The sequence below is a fragment of the Eulemur rufifrons genome, chromosome 1 (assembly GCF_041146395.1).
Source record: "Eulemur rufifrons isolate Redbay chromosome 1, OSU_ERuf_1, whole genome shotgun sequence".
Taxonomy (NCBI): domain Eukaryota; kingdom Metazoa; phylum Chordata; class Mammalia; order Primates; family Lemuridae; genus Eulemur; species Eulemur rufifrons.
The window spans coordinates 2,976,115-2,994,020 of record NC_090983.1 but is presented as its reverse complement, the minus strand read 5'-3'; the positions used below and the strand labels follow the sequence as shown (position 1 = coordinate 2,994,020).

General features: G+C 46.0%; 1 protein-coding gene across 5 annotated transcripts in view; it reads left to right on the top strand.

Moving 5' to 3' along the window:
- LRRFIP1 (LRR binding FLII interacting protein 1) overlaps window positions 1-16,884 on the top strand; it is a 138,025-nt gene extending 121,141 nt beyond the window's left edge. For 3 of the 5 annotated variants that reach the window (XM_069465675.1, XM_069465758.1, XM_069465834.1), the window contains 2 exons: window positions 515-870; window positions 1,054-6,062. In XM_069465675.1, coding sequence (XP_069321776.1) covers window positions 515-870; window positions 1,054-2,226 — 1,529 coding nt within the window. In that variant the 3' untranslated portion in view covers window positions 2,227-6,062. Of the gene's footprint in view, window positions 1-514; window positions 871-1,053; window positions 6,063-8,163; window positions 8,214-9,651; window positions 9,770-10,488; window positions 10,569-11,634; window positions 11,740-15,735 lie in introns of those variants that run through there. The other 2 variants (XM_069465918.1, XM_069466001.1) reach the window with 1 other exon arrangement.
- Window positions 16,885-17,906: the final 1,022 nt, after the last annotated feature.

The window sequence follows — 17,906 nt, the reverse complement described above, 5'->3', positions numbered from 1 at the left end:
CAGATTGACCTTGAGACTGAGTCTCTAAAAGTGAACTGAATGTTCTTTTGAAAAAATTATTTGAAAGCTGCTGTTAGAGCAGTGAGAAGCGCAGTGGGGTCTGGGGGCTGAAAAAGCGTGAGCTGTCAAGCTGTGCATTCAGAAAGGAGAAGGGGGAACATGAACCTTGAGTCTGTTCTTAAACCCATCATTTTGGATTGTTTGGCTGCCTGATCCAGAGCTCTTTCTAGTTGTTAAAACTTAACTTCACCTTTAAAAATCCGTTCGCACAAGGTGCCACCAGCAGCCACCCTTGCCTTTGCGGTGGTGGCGGTGGCCTTTGCTGACCAAAACTCACTAGCGCAGCTGCCGCTTGGCCGCACAGACTGGCGAAGGCTTCCGTTTCACGGGGCTCCTGGATCCTCCCTCTCTGCAGGAGTCGGGGGTGGGGTTTAGAACGTGTGTTTACATTTTAATGTGTATTAAGTGGTGTCCACATCGTGGGGTCCCCTCAACTTTCTTAATGGTCTTTTAGGAAGAGCCAATGAAGTGGAGGTGAAAGATGAAATGGTGGAGAATGTGGGGAAAAGAGCAATCTTGCAGAATACTGAGAAAGAGCAGCACACAGAGGACACAGCAGAGCGTTGTGTGGATGTGGAGGCACATCCTGGTGGCCGTGCCGAGGACCAGCAAGCCTCCGATGAAGACAAAGCGCCCTCCCTGGGAACGTTAGCGGGTGCCGAACATGAGGAGCAGGCTCAGAGCCAAGGTCCAGAGAACACCCCTCTCCTTGCAAGCGTAGAGCAGGTTAAGTCCCATGAGGGCACACACGTGCCAGATGACAGGACTGGAGCTTTCCTTAGCCACCATTTGAGCGATTTAGATGGGGAAGTCCCAGGTCCTAGGAGCAGGCAGGGCAGTTGTAACAATGCCTTCAATATTGAAAGCCAGAGTAAGGAATCTGTGGAAAAGCAGGAAAAAGAAAAACAAGAGGATTCTAAAAGCGACTCGGAAGAGGTTAGCTCAGAGCCGTGTCAAGAGTCTGCTCCTCTGCCGACATCTGAACTGGAAAAGGGGGGAGGTGCAGACTCCTGTGGGCAGAGTGCGAGCCGCACAGAGCACGTGGCACAGGCAGGGGACGCCCCGGGTGGGCAGCAGCTGGGCACAGCATGTCATGACGAGCAGCATGCGGGAGCTGCCCTGGAGGAGCTGGATCCAAGCGTGGGGCGCAGTTTAGAGAAAGAAGTGACCAGCCAGGAAGCAGTGGAGCCCCAGGCGGCCCCGGTGCAGAGCACAGACGCAGGTAGGGAGGGCAGTGAAGGGGAGAGTGAAGAAGCAGGGATTGGGGGTGGGCAACCAGTCGAGGCAGGTGTCCAGAATGTTCCTGGTTCGCCAGTGGCCAAGAGCCACCATCAGGAGGCAGCAGGCCCAAGCCTGGTCGACACTGAACATGACCCCCTAGACACGAGAGAGCCCAGGGAGGAGAAGAGCGACCACCAAGCAGAGGCCTTGGAGTCATCACCCAGGAAGGCAAAGAACAAGAAAAAGAAAAACAAGAAGAAAAAGTCACCAGTGCCTGTAGAAACCCTTAAGGATGCTAAGAAAGAGGTGACACATGAGAGCACAGACGTAAGCGAAGTTCAGGAGGAAGAGCAGGTGACATTCACTGACGGAGAGTCTGTAGTGGAAGTTCAGGATGAGGTGACTGAAAATCCAAAGCAGAGCACTGTGGCAGAAAGCAGGGAAAATGCTGATTGTCCGGAAAACCCTGAAATTGAGTTGGATGGAAAACTTAACCAAGAAATAGTAAAAACACAATCAGGGAAAGTAACAGCCAGTGGAGACACGTTAGAGTTTGAAGATGACACGATCCAGTCCTCAGCCACTAGCGTTAGTGATAAAGAACTAGATGAAGGTATTATTAAAAGTAACGCTAAGAAAGATGGTGCCACCCAAGACAGTCCCCCGGAACCGGAGAATGAAGCAGTCAGTGGCCGCAGCCCGCTCAGAAATCAGAGTCCCTTGGAGGAAATGAACGATGCCCCCCAAACAGGCAGTGCAGGGGGGCCCACGATGCCGGAACACCCCAGTGGGAGAGGCGACAGAGCCTTAGACAGCATTAGTCTGGAAAGCGACGACTGCCCGGCACCAGCGGGAGAGGCGGGGGACTTGGATTCAGAAAGCAGCGAGGATACAAAAAGAGGGAGTGAGAAGGGCAGGAGCAAGGAAGACTGCACCATGTCCTGAGCGAGGCCGCCGCAGGGGCAGGCGCGACGTGAGGCCGAGTTTTAGAGAGGGGCCAGGGACTCTGCGCAGTAAGTCTAATCCTCAGAGGCTCCCGTCTGTCATCTCCCCTGGCGACGTAAGTAGAATGTTCTAAGTTGATTCAGATGCACTGTACGACATCAATCATCAGGTCCTCTGCTGCCCTAAGGCACAGACTGCCACTTGTAGGTTTATATTTAATCATTGACGTTGTCACCCAGGTTAGAAAGAAAGACATGTCTGTTATCGCTGTAAGTTCCAACGGAGAGCATTCCAGTAGTATCAGACAATAATGTGTACTGTTTATATTCCAGCCTAAAATGAAATAAAAAGATGGAACAATTGCCTTGGGCTGATATGAATGTGGCCATTCTTGACCAAACATATCAGCTTCTAATGGAAATGACCAAACATCTTTCTTAGATTTCTGTATTAGGAGTATAATTGATATTTAAATTAATGCCTTCTTCACATACGTGTACTTTCATACTTGATTTTAGTATATACATTGTAGCCTGTATGGCACTGTATTTAAAGGAGATAAACACCCAAATAGCAAATAGGTCACTGAGTGATAAGATTTGCACCTTAGGACAATAATTAATCATTTTAGGGTTAACAATCTCTCAAAGCATGAGGGGACTCTTATTTTCCTTTACCTCATGTAAATCTTTTATCTCAAATCAATGCTTTTGGGTCTCACTGTTAGTGATACCGGAATTTACTTTGTAGGAGACTTTGACTTCACTTCATGCTGTTGCTATGTACCAAATTCAATTTATACTACGATTTTTTAAAAAAAACTTTTTTATGGAAGTGACATATGTTAAAATTTCATTTCCTACTGCAGTATTTGGGCAGGGAAGTCATTAAATGGTTTTGGACCTTAAAATTACTTCTTTTTCTATTTGAGTGTCTAATCATTATGCAAGAGAGCAATATAAAGGGTTACTTCTTGTGCAGACTACTAATTAGACTATAATAAGATATTTTAAAGAGTTGAACCACTTTTGGTATTTTGGTATAAATATTTTCATTTATTGTTTTTCAGCATATCATTATTTGAAAATTCTTATTTTGATCTGCCTGAAGAAAAAATATATTTTCTATGTAAAGGAGCATTTAAAAAATAATTGTAAAGGTAGACTAAAAAATTGTGACACATGAAATCACAAAGGAATGTATGTTATGAATGCTAATTGACACTTTATGAGATTATATGGGTTCCTATTACTGTTACAAGATATAATTGAATGTAGAAAGACCAAAACCTCAGTAAAAGTTGAGGCAAACATAAGTGTTACTATGTAATTGAAATAAACACATTTTATAATTTTACAAGCCTGTGGTTCCACTCTTTGGGTGAGCTGAATTCTGATTCTGGTGACTGTTTTATGTGACGACCGCCTTTAAGGTTGTCTGCTTCCGGGTTGCTGGCTCTCGCTGGGGTTCTGGGGTGCTTCTGGGTTGCCGGGGGAGGCCCAGACCTGACGCCCTTTGTCGGTCGTGAGTGAACGTCTCTCTGGCGCCCAGCCTGGTGCTGGCGTGGGCCGTTGTGGGAGAGTGAGAGGTCACCCCTTGCACCCTCTCCTGTCATCTGCGGTTCTGACGAGGAACCCCAGCTGAGAAAGGTCTCCATTGTGTTGCTCTGCGTAAATGTGCCAATCCTTGGAATGTCTGAAGAGTATGATGAAAGCGGCAAAAACGTTGACTGTTTCCCCTTAAGTGTCCCTGAAGTAGAGGACAATGGGGATGACAGAGAATCAGGCTTGCTGGAGAATCAAGTCAAAGGGCTCTACAGGGCCTTGAAGGTTTTCAGTTTACAGCTCTCACTTCAGCAAAGCCTTGTTCATACAAACAGCCCTTGTCTTTGCTTTTAAAAGGCCTCTGGGGCAGCAGTGCAACACCAAAGCCACCACGTGCTGAGATCATCAGACCGTTTTAAGTTCTTTCCTTTCTATCCCATGATATTCAAAGCCCCGTTCAGGCCAGTGGGCACACTTCACACCCTCAATCCAGCCGACCAGCAGTCTCGACTGTCCGCTCCCAGTCCCTTCATTAGCGCGCAGTTTTGATCACTCCGTATGTGAAGAGCAGGTGCCGGGAACATGCAGGTAGGACCCGGCCTGCCAGCGAGGCGTGGACAGTTGGGAGTCAGGACCAGAGCAAAGAGGAAGGAAAGACTCTGAACAGCCAAACCGTTTCTTGGTAATTTCAGAGCCTTCCTCGTGAACGGCAGTGACTCTGCCTGAGGGGGTGACGGTGTTAGAGCCGGGCACGGTAATTGATACAGCAAAGGCCCTTAAATTATCAAAAGATGATTCACTTAGGTGTAGTCAGTTTAAGAAGGCAGGGAAATATGTAAGGCAATTTTGAAAGATTTCAATGTCAGAAGATTCCATCTCAGAAAAGAATCGAAAGGTTACCTGCCAGCCGTATCCCTAGAGAAACCCAGACCACCGGGGGTCGCTATCATACAGAACAGAGAACCGTTGATCAGTGACACCTGACATCAAAAAGCTTGGGCACTTTTCAGCCCCAGCCAGAACACAAGTGCTGTGTGTAGATATAAATCTTGTCGCAAAGGTATACTTAATTATAATTACGGGTGTATTTAGAAAATAGGGAAAGATAGATTTTTGAATTATAGGTTGTTACAATATACAAAGGTCAGAGGGCAGTAAAATTTTTAAAGTTTTACAGAGTGAGATGTAGGACGTTGACTACTTTCTATAATTCATAGAGTCTGCAGTTAACAGAAGACCTAATGTCCATTTAAATTTCCACCATCACGAGGACCCTGGAATGCTAATTCTGGGGCACAGTTTGGGGTTCGTGTTTTCTACCGACAGCCTCCTTTCCTGGAAGACCTCGCGTGCCACGTGCCACGCAGCCACTGAGCCAAGGGAGCGCAGCCGTCAGGCTGGTTCCACGTGCAGGCCCCTGAAGGAGAGGGAGGGTGTGTGTGTCGTGTGCAGAATATGGACTCGTTCAGAGTGATGATCGTGTATACAGAAAACTTTGTTTTTCTAGAGGAACATCCTTCCACTCTTTCTCTTTACTGTCTCTCGTACATATTCTTTGAGATGTGAATGGCTAGTGACTGAGGTAGGGATGTATTTCCTAACTCTACAGTCCCCCTGAGCCCTGGAAATAGGAGAAGCAGCCGGGGCTCCAGGGCCTGCCCCAGTCTGCCTTTTGCAGGAAGGAGGCGGGAGGCCGGGCTCGGGCAGGTGAAAACCTCGGCAGGAACTGCTGTCAGACCAAGTGGGTGTGAGGACCGCAGTCAGCCAGTCAGGGCATTTTCCAGAGACCTTGGTCCCCCTCAGTCCTCATCCTTCTTTGTCACCTTTATGAATACAGAGGGGAGGTGACTGTCCTGGGCAGTGGGAGGAGCAGCCCTGGCCTGTGTTGACTGAAATTAACCCACAGAATTAACAATATGCTCTTGGAAATACATTATTATGAGCAGTCTGCTTAACTTCCCAGGGCCTTGTTTTGCTGTCTGAGAGTGGGGCGAGACCCGCCTTTTAGAGTGTGGGGAGGACCAGATCCAGCACTCGACAGGCGCGGCTTACGGACGCCGCTGTCGCTGTGGGTCGGCCGTGCTCTGCCCCGGACAGGCCAGCGAACGGGGCAGGCCGAAAGAACGGCCAGGGAGCACGGGAGCTCACAGAATCCCAACACCTGTTTGGCTACCCCAGGAATTTTCTAGGTCTACCTCTTTTTTTCCCATTTCATGGGTCTCTAAAATGCATATCAGAAAGTTTGTTGAGATTTAATGTATGAAAACCAGGTTTTTAAAATTATAATCCTTTAACAATATTACTAAAATACCTTTAATAGCCAACTAACTTCCCAGTATAAAAGAACATCCTAAATTGGGGACAAGGTGACTTCACCTTTTTTGATGCCTCGTTTCAAAAAACTGCAGTCACTGTCTTAAAATGAAGAGTTTTCATCTGTTTATAATTGGATGCCATGGGCCAGTGATGAGCACCACTATTTACTGAGTAAATACAGGGTAGTACTAGGTTTCCTGTATTCTTGCTAAGTAGCATCACAGTAAGTACATCAGTGATGTGTTCTACTCACTCAGCAATTAGACTTGGTTTTTAAAGCTATGAAAAGCAGTACCCCTACTTTCTTCATATAAAATTATTTTGCTTCATTCTTTTTTCATTTTCTTAAAATTAGTTTTCATTGTCTTCTGCAATACTGCTTTAAAATTTCTCTTAAAAGTTTTATCTATTTTTTATATTTTCACTATAAGACTAAAGGTCAGATTATCTTTATTTTTTTGTGAGCACTCATTACATTTTAACACTTATTTTCTAATCTAGAATATTTGAAGTCTTCTAATAGAAAAAAATAATAAAATTGTACAATAAATATATGCTTCAAGACCATGTTCTAGCATATTCAGTGTTTCTTACGATGCCTGTAGTTTTTGTGTGTGGGAGTATAAAATATATGAGATAAAATAAAAAGTGATATTGGATAAAAGAGCTAGGTTTATAAGTACAAAAAGCTTTTGTTTCAGTGTGGGCGAGTTTATGGAAGGGAAAGAACAAGACATCTGTCAGAAGCAATCTGTATGTAAATGAAAATGGAACTCAAAAGGATCATAAATTTAATTCACCTGATATTATGCTCAACATTTTCGGGTGTCTTATTTTGTCATTGTGCCTTTCAAAATAACAACTTAGAGTCTTTGGAGAAACAAAGAAAGATATAACTTGGATTAGAATGTGACTAGATGGTTTTTTAAAGGAAAACAAAGATACATTTCATGTGAGTTATTTTCTGTTCACATGGCTGACCAAGGTTAGAGTTTTACTCTGAAGAATTTGGAGCTAGGCATTGTGAGTGCAGTGTCCTCTCAGGAGGAAGAGCCTTGGGCCAGCCTTGGGCGGACTCAGGTGTGAGTTTCGATCTGGAGAAACAGTGGCGTGCAGGGGTGAGGGGCGCGAGGCCTCAGGAAGGTTGCTTGGTCTCTCTGGGCCTCCGTTGTTCCTCCTCTGTAGAGGAGGCTGTAATGACAGCCCACCCATGGGGCTTCCTGGGCTGAAACGAGCTAATGGTGTCAAAGCTGCTGGAGCAGTGCCTGTCTGTGTCACAGAGGAAGCGTGCAAAATGCATCGTCATCACTGTCGTCATCCCATCGTCCTGATTTTGCCTTTGAACTGGTGTGGCATTTTACCCAATCCCCCAAACTCTCCCCAGGCCTTGGTTTCCTCCTCTGAATCTGAAGATTCTAGTACTTGACACCCCGTCAGAGAGCTGTTTGGGGGATTTAGAGACGCTCAGTGTATATGCATCTGTATCTATCGTGGTGGGAGGAATGACAGACTCCTAAACCACCACTGCATTTCTCCTCAAAGGACTAACAGCTTTTGGTAACTGGGTTAGCAGACGTGTTGTCAGTGGACTTAGCGCTCATAAACACGTCGTCAAAACTCTGACATTGATGAGTCTATGACAGAAATGAGAAAGATAAACACGTCTGAGATGTAAACTCATAAAGGGAAGATAATGAAAATGTTGGTGCTGTTGAATCGTGATTATCGGTGTGTTTCTGCATTGCTAACGATGTTAAACCATGAAGCCTGTGAGATCTTGTGTTGCAGTGTGGCTTGGCCCTAGAGTTCTTGCATGCTAACCTAAGGTAGAAGACTAGCTGTTTGCATGCAGCCGGAAGCTGCTCCCGACGTGAAGCATGTTCTGGGCGGTTGACCCAGCCCCCCTTGGCTGAATTCTCCCCCAGTCCTGTCTGTGGCCTCATTCACCATGGTACGTGTGCATAACTACCTTCATCATTCGTTTCACTAACCTGAACAATCATTCTTCAATTTAGCCGTGTGCTGAAAGGTGCAGTACACAGATCCATCTAAACCCGTATCTTTCTGATTTCTTTAGATATTAGGTTGAAAAAGCTTGTGGATGAGCGGGAATGCTTATTGGAACAGGTAACAATCTTTTTATTACTTTATGGGTTCTTGAACAGGGCACCTGAAACCACCTTCTCATCCTTATTATTTTTTGCTTACTCAGAAAACCCCTAAATGTATCATGCCTGAAAATAATTACCAAGCCAACTGGTGGTCTTAGTTTATCCAAATAGAACATCATAAGTCATACGAGGTTTCATGAGGATGTCTCGGACTCACAGCCAGGGATGTGGTATATGTTACCGAATTGCTGCCTAAAATAAACGTTAGTGTAAAAGTCCTAGATTGCCCATGGAGTGGGGAGGGCATTACTAAGTCATTCCAAACACCGCTTCTCTTACTTCTGCTTGTCATAACATTGGTTTTGTGCTCTCCCCATGACTCTTCCTGGCAGGCATTTCTCTATTACAGCTGATCATAGTTGCTTTAACTGTGGTTTATCTTCATTGCTCTCACCTACCTCAAGAAAACTAAACAGTTGTCCTATTTGATCTTTTTTTTAATGGAGGATATTTATTAAATCATTCCACAGCAACTTTCTAAAGAAATTCAATTCTTCTAATTTTCCCTCATGAGCCTAATCAAGTGTATTTGCCTCACTTTTCACAATTCTCTGGAAGATTCTGTCCATTGGGTAAAGCACTAAATATAGGGGGAGGATTCTCTTGAACTCCCTGTGATCTTTTTAAAGCATGTATGCATTGGTATTCTGTACTTACTTCCTTAAAGCAGCATGCACTGATGGTTTGTATTTAATTGGTGTTTCCCACTCCACACCACACACAGCAGAAAGACTGTATTTGTTTCTGTCTCAGACAGAGGAAAGCTGTGCAACCCGCCCCTGAGCACACCTGCAGCGCCACCGGGTTCAGTGGGAAAGTGCACGGAGAACTTTGTTGGGAATTTAATGACGATACATCTGAACCCAGAAGGCTCCATGGGACCCTTTCTGGTTTCTCAGTGAATAAAGTTTAATAGTGCACTGACTTGCTAACCGATAAACATTTGAAGTATTTTATGTACAATCTCCTCCTGAGTCTAAAGGAATTTCAACTTTAGAAATAACTTTTCACCCAGAGACACAAAATAATTCAGGGCTGATGTTGTAAAAATCATTTACTTTTCTTCCTGAGAAGAGTACTGATTGGCAGAGGTTTTTTTATTTGTTTGAGTTGGTTTCTTTATGAAAGGGGCGGGATCCCCTGTGTGGCTGGTGGGCTGCAGGGCAGGTTGTAACCCTTTACCACGGCGATCTCGGTGATCTCGGGCTTAACTACCAGCCCCGTCACTCTGGCACCGGGAAACACACCCGGCACTGCAAGGCCATGGGCAGCTGCACTTCTGGGTGTTGGTTTTTACCTTATGTGCGGCTTCCTTTCTCATAGGCTCTAAGCGCAGCTTTTCAGTCTCATTTAGAATAGAGAAATTAACATATTTTACCGGCGGATGTTTTCAGATTAAGAAACTCAAACGGCAGCTGGAGGAGAGACAGAAGAACGGCAAGCTAGACGGTCTCCGAGCCGAAGACGATGTCTTGGAAAACGGGACGGATGTGCACGTAATGGACCTACAAAGTAAATGCCAATTCTCGTACTGAAGTACACCCTCTCACATGAGCTGTTTGTATTAGACTGGTGCTGGAGGAGAAAAACTGTCATGGCGAAGAGTACCCAGTATTCCCCTAGGTCCCCCAAAAGCCCTTGAATACAGAAGCCCAAAGATGTTTCTTTGTGGGACAGAACAGGTGTGGGTAGGTGGGCAGAACAAAGGCGTTTCTCTCAGAGCCTATCAGGTAGAACAGGTGCCCCAAAATGCGCACCAAGATACCAGCCTAGGAAGCACTGACAGAAACCACGTTTATTTTACTGGATACAGCAGGTTTTTGATCTGCTGGTTGCATGAAAAAATTGAAAGGTATTTTTTTATCCAATAAAGTAGAAACAGGCTTAAGAGAGATACAGTTACGCCCAGTCTCTCTCCCCGTTCCCCCCACCCCCAACATCTTTTTGTCTTCTTCACCCACAGGCGCTCTCTTGCCTGGGGTTTGCTGCCCCCTGCCTAGGGCATAAAGGCACTTTCCCAGCCTGGGTTCAGAGAGAGAGACAGACAGACAGACACACACACACACACAGCGCGCACCTTCTGTTCCCACTCGGGCAAGCGTGCAGGCATGGGCCAGAACTAACAGATTTTTGAGATAATTATAAAGTAAGGGCTTGTTCCCAGTGACTACTGTTTTAACATTTTAAAAGCCCAAGAGCTTAACGAATTTTCCTTCTCTTTCAACCTTCAGGGGATGCCAACAGACAGATCAGCGACCTCAAATTTAAACTTGCAAAATCTGAGCAAGAGATAACGGCACTAGAACAAAATGTACGTGTACCCTTTTTAAGCAATAACGGACAGCTAAACTGATGATTAACCGAAGTTTTACTTGCTGGAAATAGCCCCGAAAGGTTGAGGACAAAAAGAAGCAGAGATTTTTAGAACCAAAAAAAGATCCTGAGGGGAGTACGTTGAGACAGCAAGTCTCTCAAAGTATTTCTTACAGAGAGAACAAGTAGGAAGGAAAGATAATTATTAGGATTTAGGTGGTTATAATAGGTACTAATCCTTTATGAGCAACAGTTGTAGAAAATAGCTGCCGTGGCTTGGGATTTCTTTAAAATTTTGCTCTTTAAAAATAACTTAGTGAATTAAAAGGCACTTCATGCTGGAACATCCCTCTTCCCTGGAGTTCCCTCCCCGCCAGGCCAGCTCTCCCAGGGGTCTACACTGGGGCCCTCCTGCCTTAGCATGTTGGGCCCTGGGGCAATTTGTTCCAGCCAAAGGGAGGGGGAAAAGCAGCCACTCTTGCACCCTCAGGTGTGGGTAGACATGGCTGGAACTTTTTGGAATTTTTATAGAAACAAAAATGAGAAAAGTGCACACAGAAATAATGAGTTTTACAAAGCACGCTTTTGATCGCAAGAGATTAGCGTGTGCGGCAGAGCTGCTGTGGTCTCAGAACCCTGACGGGAGGATGCCCTGCCCAAGCCCCTCCTTTGCTCCTTGCCTGCCCTTTCCTGCGTCCCGCCCACCACCCCAGGGAGAGAGCAGACTGGTGCTGAGCTCCTGGCGGAACCTCTGCATTATTCTGCCTCGACCTCCCGTTTCCAACAGAGTAATCGCAAAGGCGAGACAGAGCCAGGGCGGCTGGGCACCAGCACCGTGGGGGCCACCCAGTCGATTGGGGTCAGGAAAACGAGTCCTTGCCAGGGTCACTCAGAAATATGAGCAAATAACCTGTGCAATAGTCCAAAATGTCACATCATACTTCTTTGCAGGGCGAGTTCTCCCAGCTATTAAACCACACCCTTTGATCTCAGATCAAATAAAGCAACTGAAGACAGAAAACAGGCCTATCAATTTATACCTGTGGTTTTTCCCTTCCTTTTAGGTAATAAGGTTAGAGAGTCAAGTAGCACGTTATAAATCGGCTGCTGAAAATGCAGAAAAAATAGAAGATGAACTTAAGGCTGAAAAGCGGAAACTGCAAAGAGAGGTAAATTTTTTAGGCCATTTCTAGGGAAAGAACGGGTAATAAATGTCCCCCTAGTTGGGATAGGAGAGGGAGGATTCGATACAGTAAAATCTGCCACGGAGCTACTCACCACCGTGCGAGCGTCTTACTAAAGGAGTCAGCTCAGCCAGGGGGGAGCTTAGGGCCGGTCGTTGGCATCAACTAGTTCCACCGTGACGTTTGAGCATTTCCTATAGGCCCCGGCCATAAACACTAAGTGTGTGAGATAAAGGAGTGGCCAGGCCTCCTGTGCTCTGTCTGTTTTGTCATGCGGGGCCAGCCTGGCGAGGAACCAGGAGAAGTGGGCCCGCTGTGGCTGAGGGCCGGGTGCTGGTGCAGGGTGAGGCCGGGACTAAGTGTCCTTGGGAAGCCCAGCGGCTCTCAGGCCACCTGCTGGTCACACTCGCAAGTTACTGCACTTCCAATCTGTTTCTTTTTTAATTACACGTGTTTTACCCTACTAAAGACGCTTGGCAAAGTTGTTCATTCAGCAAATATTTACAGCGTCTACTGGGTGCCGGGCATGGGACTGGGTGCTGGGGGCAAAGTCCCTGCCTTCTCAGAGTCCACGCTGTAGAGGAGACAGGTCAAACTAAAAGTGCCCGTACGCAGGAAGGGGGCTGGGGCGTGACGGCTTGCGCCAGGGACAGTTGTAAGTGGGTGGCCGAGGAAGACTTCCCGTCTGGTGACGATAAGGGCAGGCCTGAAGCTGGTCAGGGAGTGAGCCACGTGAGACCCGGAGGCAGCCCGTCCACGCCCAGCGGTGCGCAGGCCAGAGCCGGTTTCTGTTCCCCAGGATGGATGGCTCTGGCTGCCCAGTGTTCAGACCCGAGGAGAGACCCTGCAGGGAAACCCTTGAGACGGCCGTTCCCACGGGAGGGGGCAGCGGGGACGTGTCCAAACATGCACTTTCTCTCCTCTTTAAAAATGTTTCTTCGCCCCCGTGTCCCCACCCCGTGCCCCCTCAGTCCTTATCCGCCTTAATAGCAGAGGGGCGACGCCCTGAACCAGCCGTCTGTACTCAGAGCCTTAGGTCCCCCCTTCCCCGAGGCCCACACCCCTCACCGTTCTGGCGGAATCGCCTTCCCAAAGGCGCCCGGTGGTGGTTCCTCACGTCCGTCTGACCTCGTGCGCCATTTGCGTGCATTTGACCCAACTGACCAAATGCAATTCCCCTTCAAACTCGCCGGATTTTCCTTCTACTTCGCTGGCCCTGCCCTCAAAGTACCACTTTTGTTGCATCCCACGCGCTTTGATGAAGGCTGTTTCAGTTATCATATTCTAAGTATTTCCATATTTCCATTATGATTTGTATTAATATTTTAACCCATGAGTTGTTTAGAAATAGGCTTTTTAAGAAACGTGAGTTGTTTTTTTTTTTTTTTCCATTTAACTTTCTAGCTTAATTTTGCTATGTCAGAGAACATGGTCTTTGTCATCATACCTGGTCTTTGAAATTTGTTAGTTCTTGCTTAATGACCGGATATGTGAACAGTCGCTGTAAATGTCCCAAATGTGCTTAGGGAGATGTGTCATCTCTGATCTGCAGATGCAGAATTCTGTGTTCTCCCACTGACGAAGCTTGTGAAGTCTGTGTTCATACCTGGTTCTTTGTGTCTGCTGAAATTCTCAGTAACGGAGAGATTTGTCAAACTCCACCAATAGATGATGGTGGGTTTGGCCCATTGTCCCTGTTTCTCCGTCAGGTTTTGCTTTATATATTTTGAGGCTATTAATAATCAATATTTAAAACTCTTATATCCCCTCGATAAGTCGCAGCCACCCTCTTGGTCCCCGCTGTTCACCTTGTCAGTTATCAGGTGGCAGCAGAAGCTTTGTCCACTGTGGGCGTTTCCATCCCTTGTTCCAGTCTTTTCTGTGTGGTCGTGCGCTGGGTTGTCTCTCCTGAGATGCCTGTAGCCAGGTGGTGGCTGTTTTTGACTGAATCTGAAATCCGTATTTTCGTAAGAGACTTTAGACCATAGTTATTGGTATTTTTGGACTTGCTTCTACCGTCCTACTGTGGGTGTCCATTTGTCCTGCCTTTTTCGTGTCCTTTTTCTCTCTCCAAATTTAAAATTTATATTCAATTTCTATTCTTTTAGTGATCACCCTTGGGATATTATTTATTCATGTTTAACTTCAAAAGTCTTAAAGTTGAACTGCATCTTTACTCCCCTCCTGTACAATGGCACTTTTGAACACTAGCTTTAGTGCCCTTCCTGACATACACATGTTCACACACATGTGTTTGTATACTCGTATGTCCACTCATCAGACAGTACTATTGTTGGTGGTGGTGTTTTGTGTAGTCCATGTTTGGTTTGACATATCTACATATTTGCCACGTAAGTATCTTTCCCGTTAGTGTCTCACAGTGTACTTCTAGATCTTTTAACATATCGACGTCGGAAGTTCTTTTAGAGTAGGCTTCTTGATGGCAAATCCCCTCAGTTTTTGTTACAAGTGCTTGTTCTTGGACAATAGTGTCAAGGGAGATACAGCTCTGGGATGGGCGTCATTTTTCCTCAATGCACGTAGCTACCATGTTCTGGCTTCTGTTGAAGCCATGGGGAAATCTGCAGTTCTAATTGGGGGACCTTTGTAGGGAATCTTTTTGTTCCCTCTCTAGCTTCTTTCAAGTCTTTCTTTGTCTTTGATTTTGTGCAATTTCACTCTAATATGTTAGATGTGGGTTTATTGCTATTTATTCTGCTTGGGATGTATAGTGGTTCTTGGATCTGTGAATTCTTTTTTAAAATCAATTTTGGAAAATAGTCAGCCATTAGCTCCTTAAATAATTCCTCTTTTCTAGTCTTTCCACTTTCTCCTCTTGGACTCTAATCAGAGGATATTCGACCTTCTCATTGCAACCTCCACATTTTTTAACCATCTCTCTTTTATATTTTCTATCACCATACCTCTCTCTGTTTCATGATGCCTAAAATGTTTTTGCATAGATTTTCTAGTTTCCCTTTTTTTTGAAAAAGTGTATTCATTCCTGATAGTTTCTTGTTGTATATATGTTCTCTTTTTTAATTATATCCTATTTCTTTAAATATTTCCTAACAGTCATTCTATTTTCTATATCTCACAACTGAAGCACATTCAGCGTTTGGGGGTCTAATTCTGTTGTTTATTTCTTCTGTTGACTCTCACTCAAATGGTTTGTCCTTTCGTGTATTTAGTGTTTTGTGAGAATATGCTTGGTTTTAATTTGTAGGAATACTCTAATCCAGGTCTGACTTGGGGAAATTTCCTTCACAGAAGACTTGTTTCCGCCTCAGCTGGTGATGGCTGGAAGGACTTCTGTCCCAGGACCCCAGCCACCCTCCTTGACGGTTTTGGGTCTGGAGCAGAGCCATAGACTCTGTTCTAATGATCCCTATCTCCACAGCCATGTGGCTACAGTTCTTCCGGCTCAGGGAACCTCCACTCTGCCCTGCTGCCTGGTGTCCAGGTGGCTCCTGCTAATGCAGCTTCTGCTGCTCCTCTCCTGCCCTGAGTCCCAGGCTCTGGGGCTGCAGGTGTGACCCTCTTGGCCTCAGACATTCCTGCTTTGGTTTCTGGCTGCAGAAGCCTTTCTGCTGACTGCCCAGGCTGCAGGGGGCCACCGCCTCCAACCTGGCCAGGCTCAGCTCTTGTTTGTTTGTATTTGTTCATTTGTTTGCCTCACTTACCTTTTGTGAGACCATGATGGTCCCCAACAGTATGCCCCATCTGGGGTCAGTTGTTTCAGAGAAGGAAGTTTCCCTAGTCACTCATGATGCCAGAATCAGGTGCCTTATGCTACTTTTTAAGTTAAGAAATACACACACACACACACACACACAGAGATGTATGCATGCATTTTTAGGACTTTAGTGGGTCCGAGTTATAATTGTATTTCTGGTAGGATTGGAATCTTGGCAACACAGAACCCTGCTATGTTGGGGGAGACAAGCTCCTCAAAGCTCACTGCCCTTCCTCTGTTTCCAGCTCCGCTCTGCATTGGACAAAACGGAAGAACTCGAGGTGAGCAACGGCCACTTAGTAAAGCGTCTAGAAAAAATGAAAGCAAATAGGAGTGCACTCCTGTCCCAGCAGTAGGTACCAGCTCGGGACAGCGACTGGCTGGTGACTGGAGAGCATTGTCCATGGGCTTTTCTTGTCCTGTCTGGAGCGCTGCTTCTTCCCCCGCCTTCGGAGAGAAGACCGCGGCAGGCACTCGGCTCTTAGGTGCTCTGTGCCATGGCTCACTCGGGGTGCCCCAGCCGCCACCAGATGCCTCTGTCTGCAGACCCCTGGCCCGCCTGGGGCCTACACTCAGACCCTGCAGGGTACTTACTCCACAAGCACACTGAGCCGCCAGGGGGCTGCGTCTGATGCACGGCAGCCTCTCTGAACGCCGCTGCAAATGGTGATCACAGTAGAGATGAAGGTGGGACTTGAGTTTTCTTTTCATGTGTCTTGCTGAAGATGAAGGGGAAATGTGACAGTGTTGGGACTTCCTTTCGTGGCAGAATTTGCAATTGGAGCAACTTCAGTAGTGTCTCTTAGTCTGCGCTTTTCCTACACAAACACTGTGGAACCACAAGCCATTACCAAGCAGAACTCTTTCACTGGAAACAAGGGGGTGGTCTAGAAGTAAAAGTGACCTTAAGAAGACTCTTTACAGGCAACAAATGAAGCTTTTCTAAGGGATTTTTGCATCAGTTCAGTCATAAGAAAAACTTTTTTCCAGAGTAATTAGGCAATAGCTTCACTGAAAATGACAGCTTTTCATTTGCATTATTTAATCCTTATATTTGGAATTGAAGTTGTTAACTTCTTTTAAAGAATGTACTATTAATTAATAGAGAAATAAAAAATGAAATGTTGAAAGACTTTAGCAATGTGGTTTTAATTTTTTCCTGCTGAAAAATAAATCTTCAACTGATTTCATAGTAATTTTTCTGTGTATTTTTGGGTCATCTTTTTATTGTTTATGCATATGAAATCAATTCATTTTTTCCTTCCCCGGTAAAAAAAATGAGGTATATTCGCAGAATCAGTGCACTTAGAGTGAAAAGTAAACTGAAGATGTGGCAGATAGTAGTGACAATGATGTCAAGGACAAATGTAGAAAAAGCTAGAACATGATTTTTAAATTTATTTCATGGAATAAAACTTTTCTTGCAGATGTAGCTACTGGGAATTTGTTGCTGGCTTTTTTCATCCCTGTAACCCAGAGTTTCTCAGCCTCAGCACGGCCATCGTCCTGAGCCGGATCATTCTTGGCTGCTGGGAGAGCTGCCCTGTGCACCGCGGATGTGGCACCCCTGCACTCTGCCCCCCAGATGCCAGGAGACCCCACCCCAGTCCTGACAGACAAAAATGTCTCCAGACACTGCCAGTGTCCACTGAGGGGCACAAAAGCACCCCTGTTGAGAACCGCTACTCAGCCAGAATTAGAAGGTTGGGAAAGGAAGACGGTTGAAAACCTGGACCGGGATCCCAGTTGTATGTTTCCTGCGACTTACTTTCATCTTAGAAATGAAATGTCATTTAGGCCCTAGAGCAACCTACTCAAAAGACACCGTAAGTGGACACCGTAAGTGGATAACATGAATAGATAGAATTAATCAAGTGCAGTTTTAGGATCGCAATGAGATGTTTTCCATTACGTTTTAAAGTTCCTATTTTAGGTCAAGATGTCAACTAAAGAGTCAAAAGCTACAGTTGATATTTTTTAAATTATATTATTATTTAGCAATAATGGATGCTAGTTGTACAGTGCTGAGCCCCTGGGGAATACCAGATGAATGCCCACCTTTAGGAGGCTGCGGTCTTCGGGGAGAGACTGGCCATGCACAGGGACAGCCATAGGAGAAGGCGGTGGTGTTGGGAAGTGCCAGCCAGTTGCAAATTTTCAAACTGGGCAAAAGCGTCTGTTGTGTATCTCTAGTCTGCCAAGCCAGATGTGGCCCACATGTTCACATGCCTGCCTAGGGACGGCGGCAGGGGAATGGAGCTGATGGCTGCTGACCTGCCTGACTCCCTGCCCCTGCAGCCACATTTAGGGAGGCCCTGATTCCCCGGTGTGGAGGGTGCTTGGGGATTTAGAGGCTTCCAGCTCTGTGGTCAGGGGCTCTGCCCTTGTGCCCAGGAGCCTCCGGGGCTAGATTCCC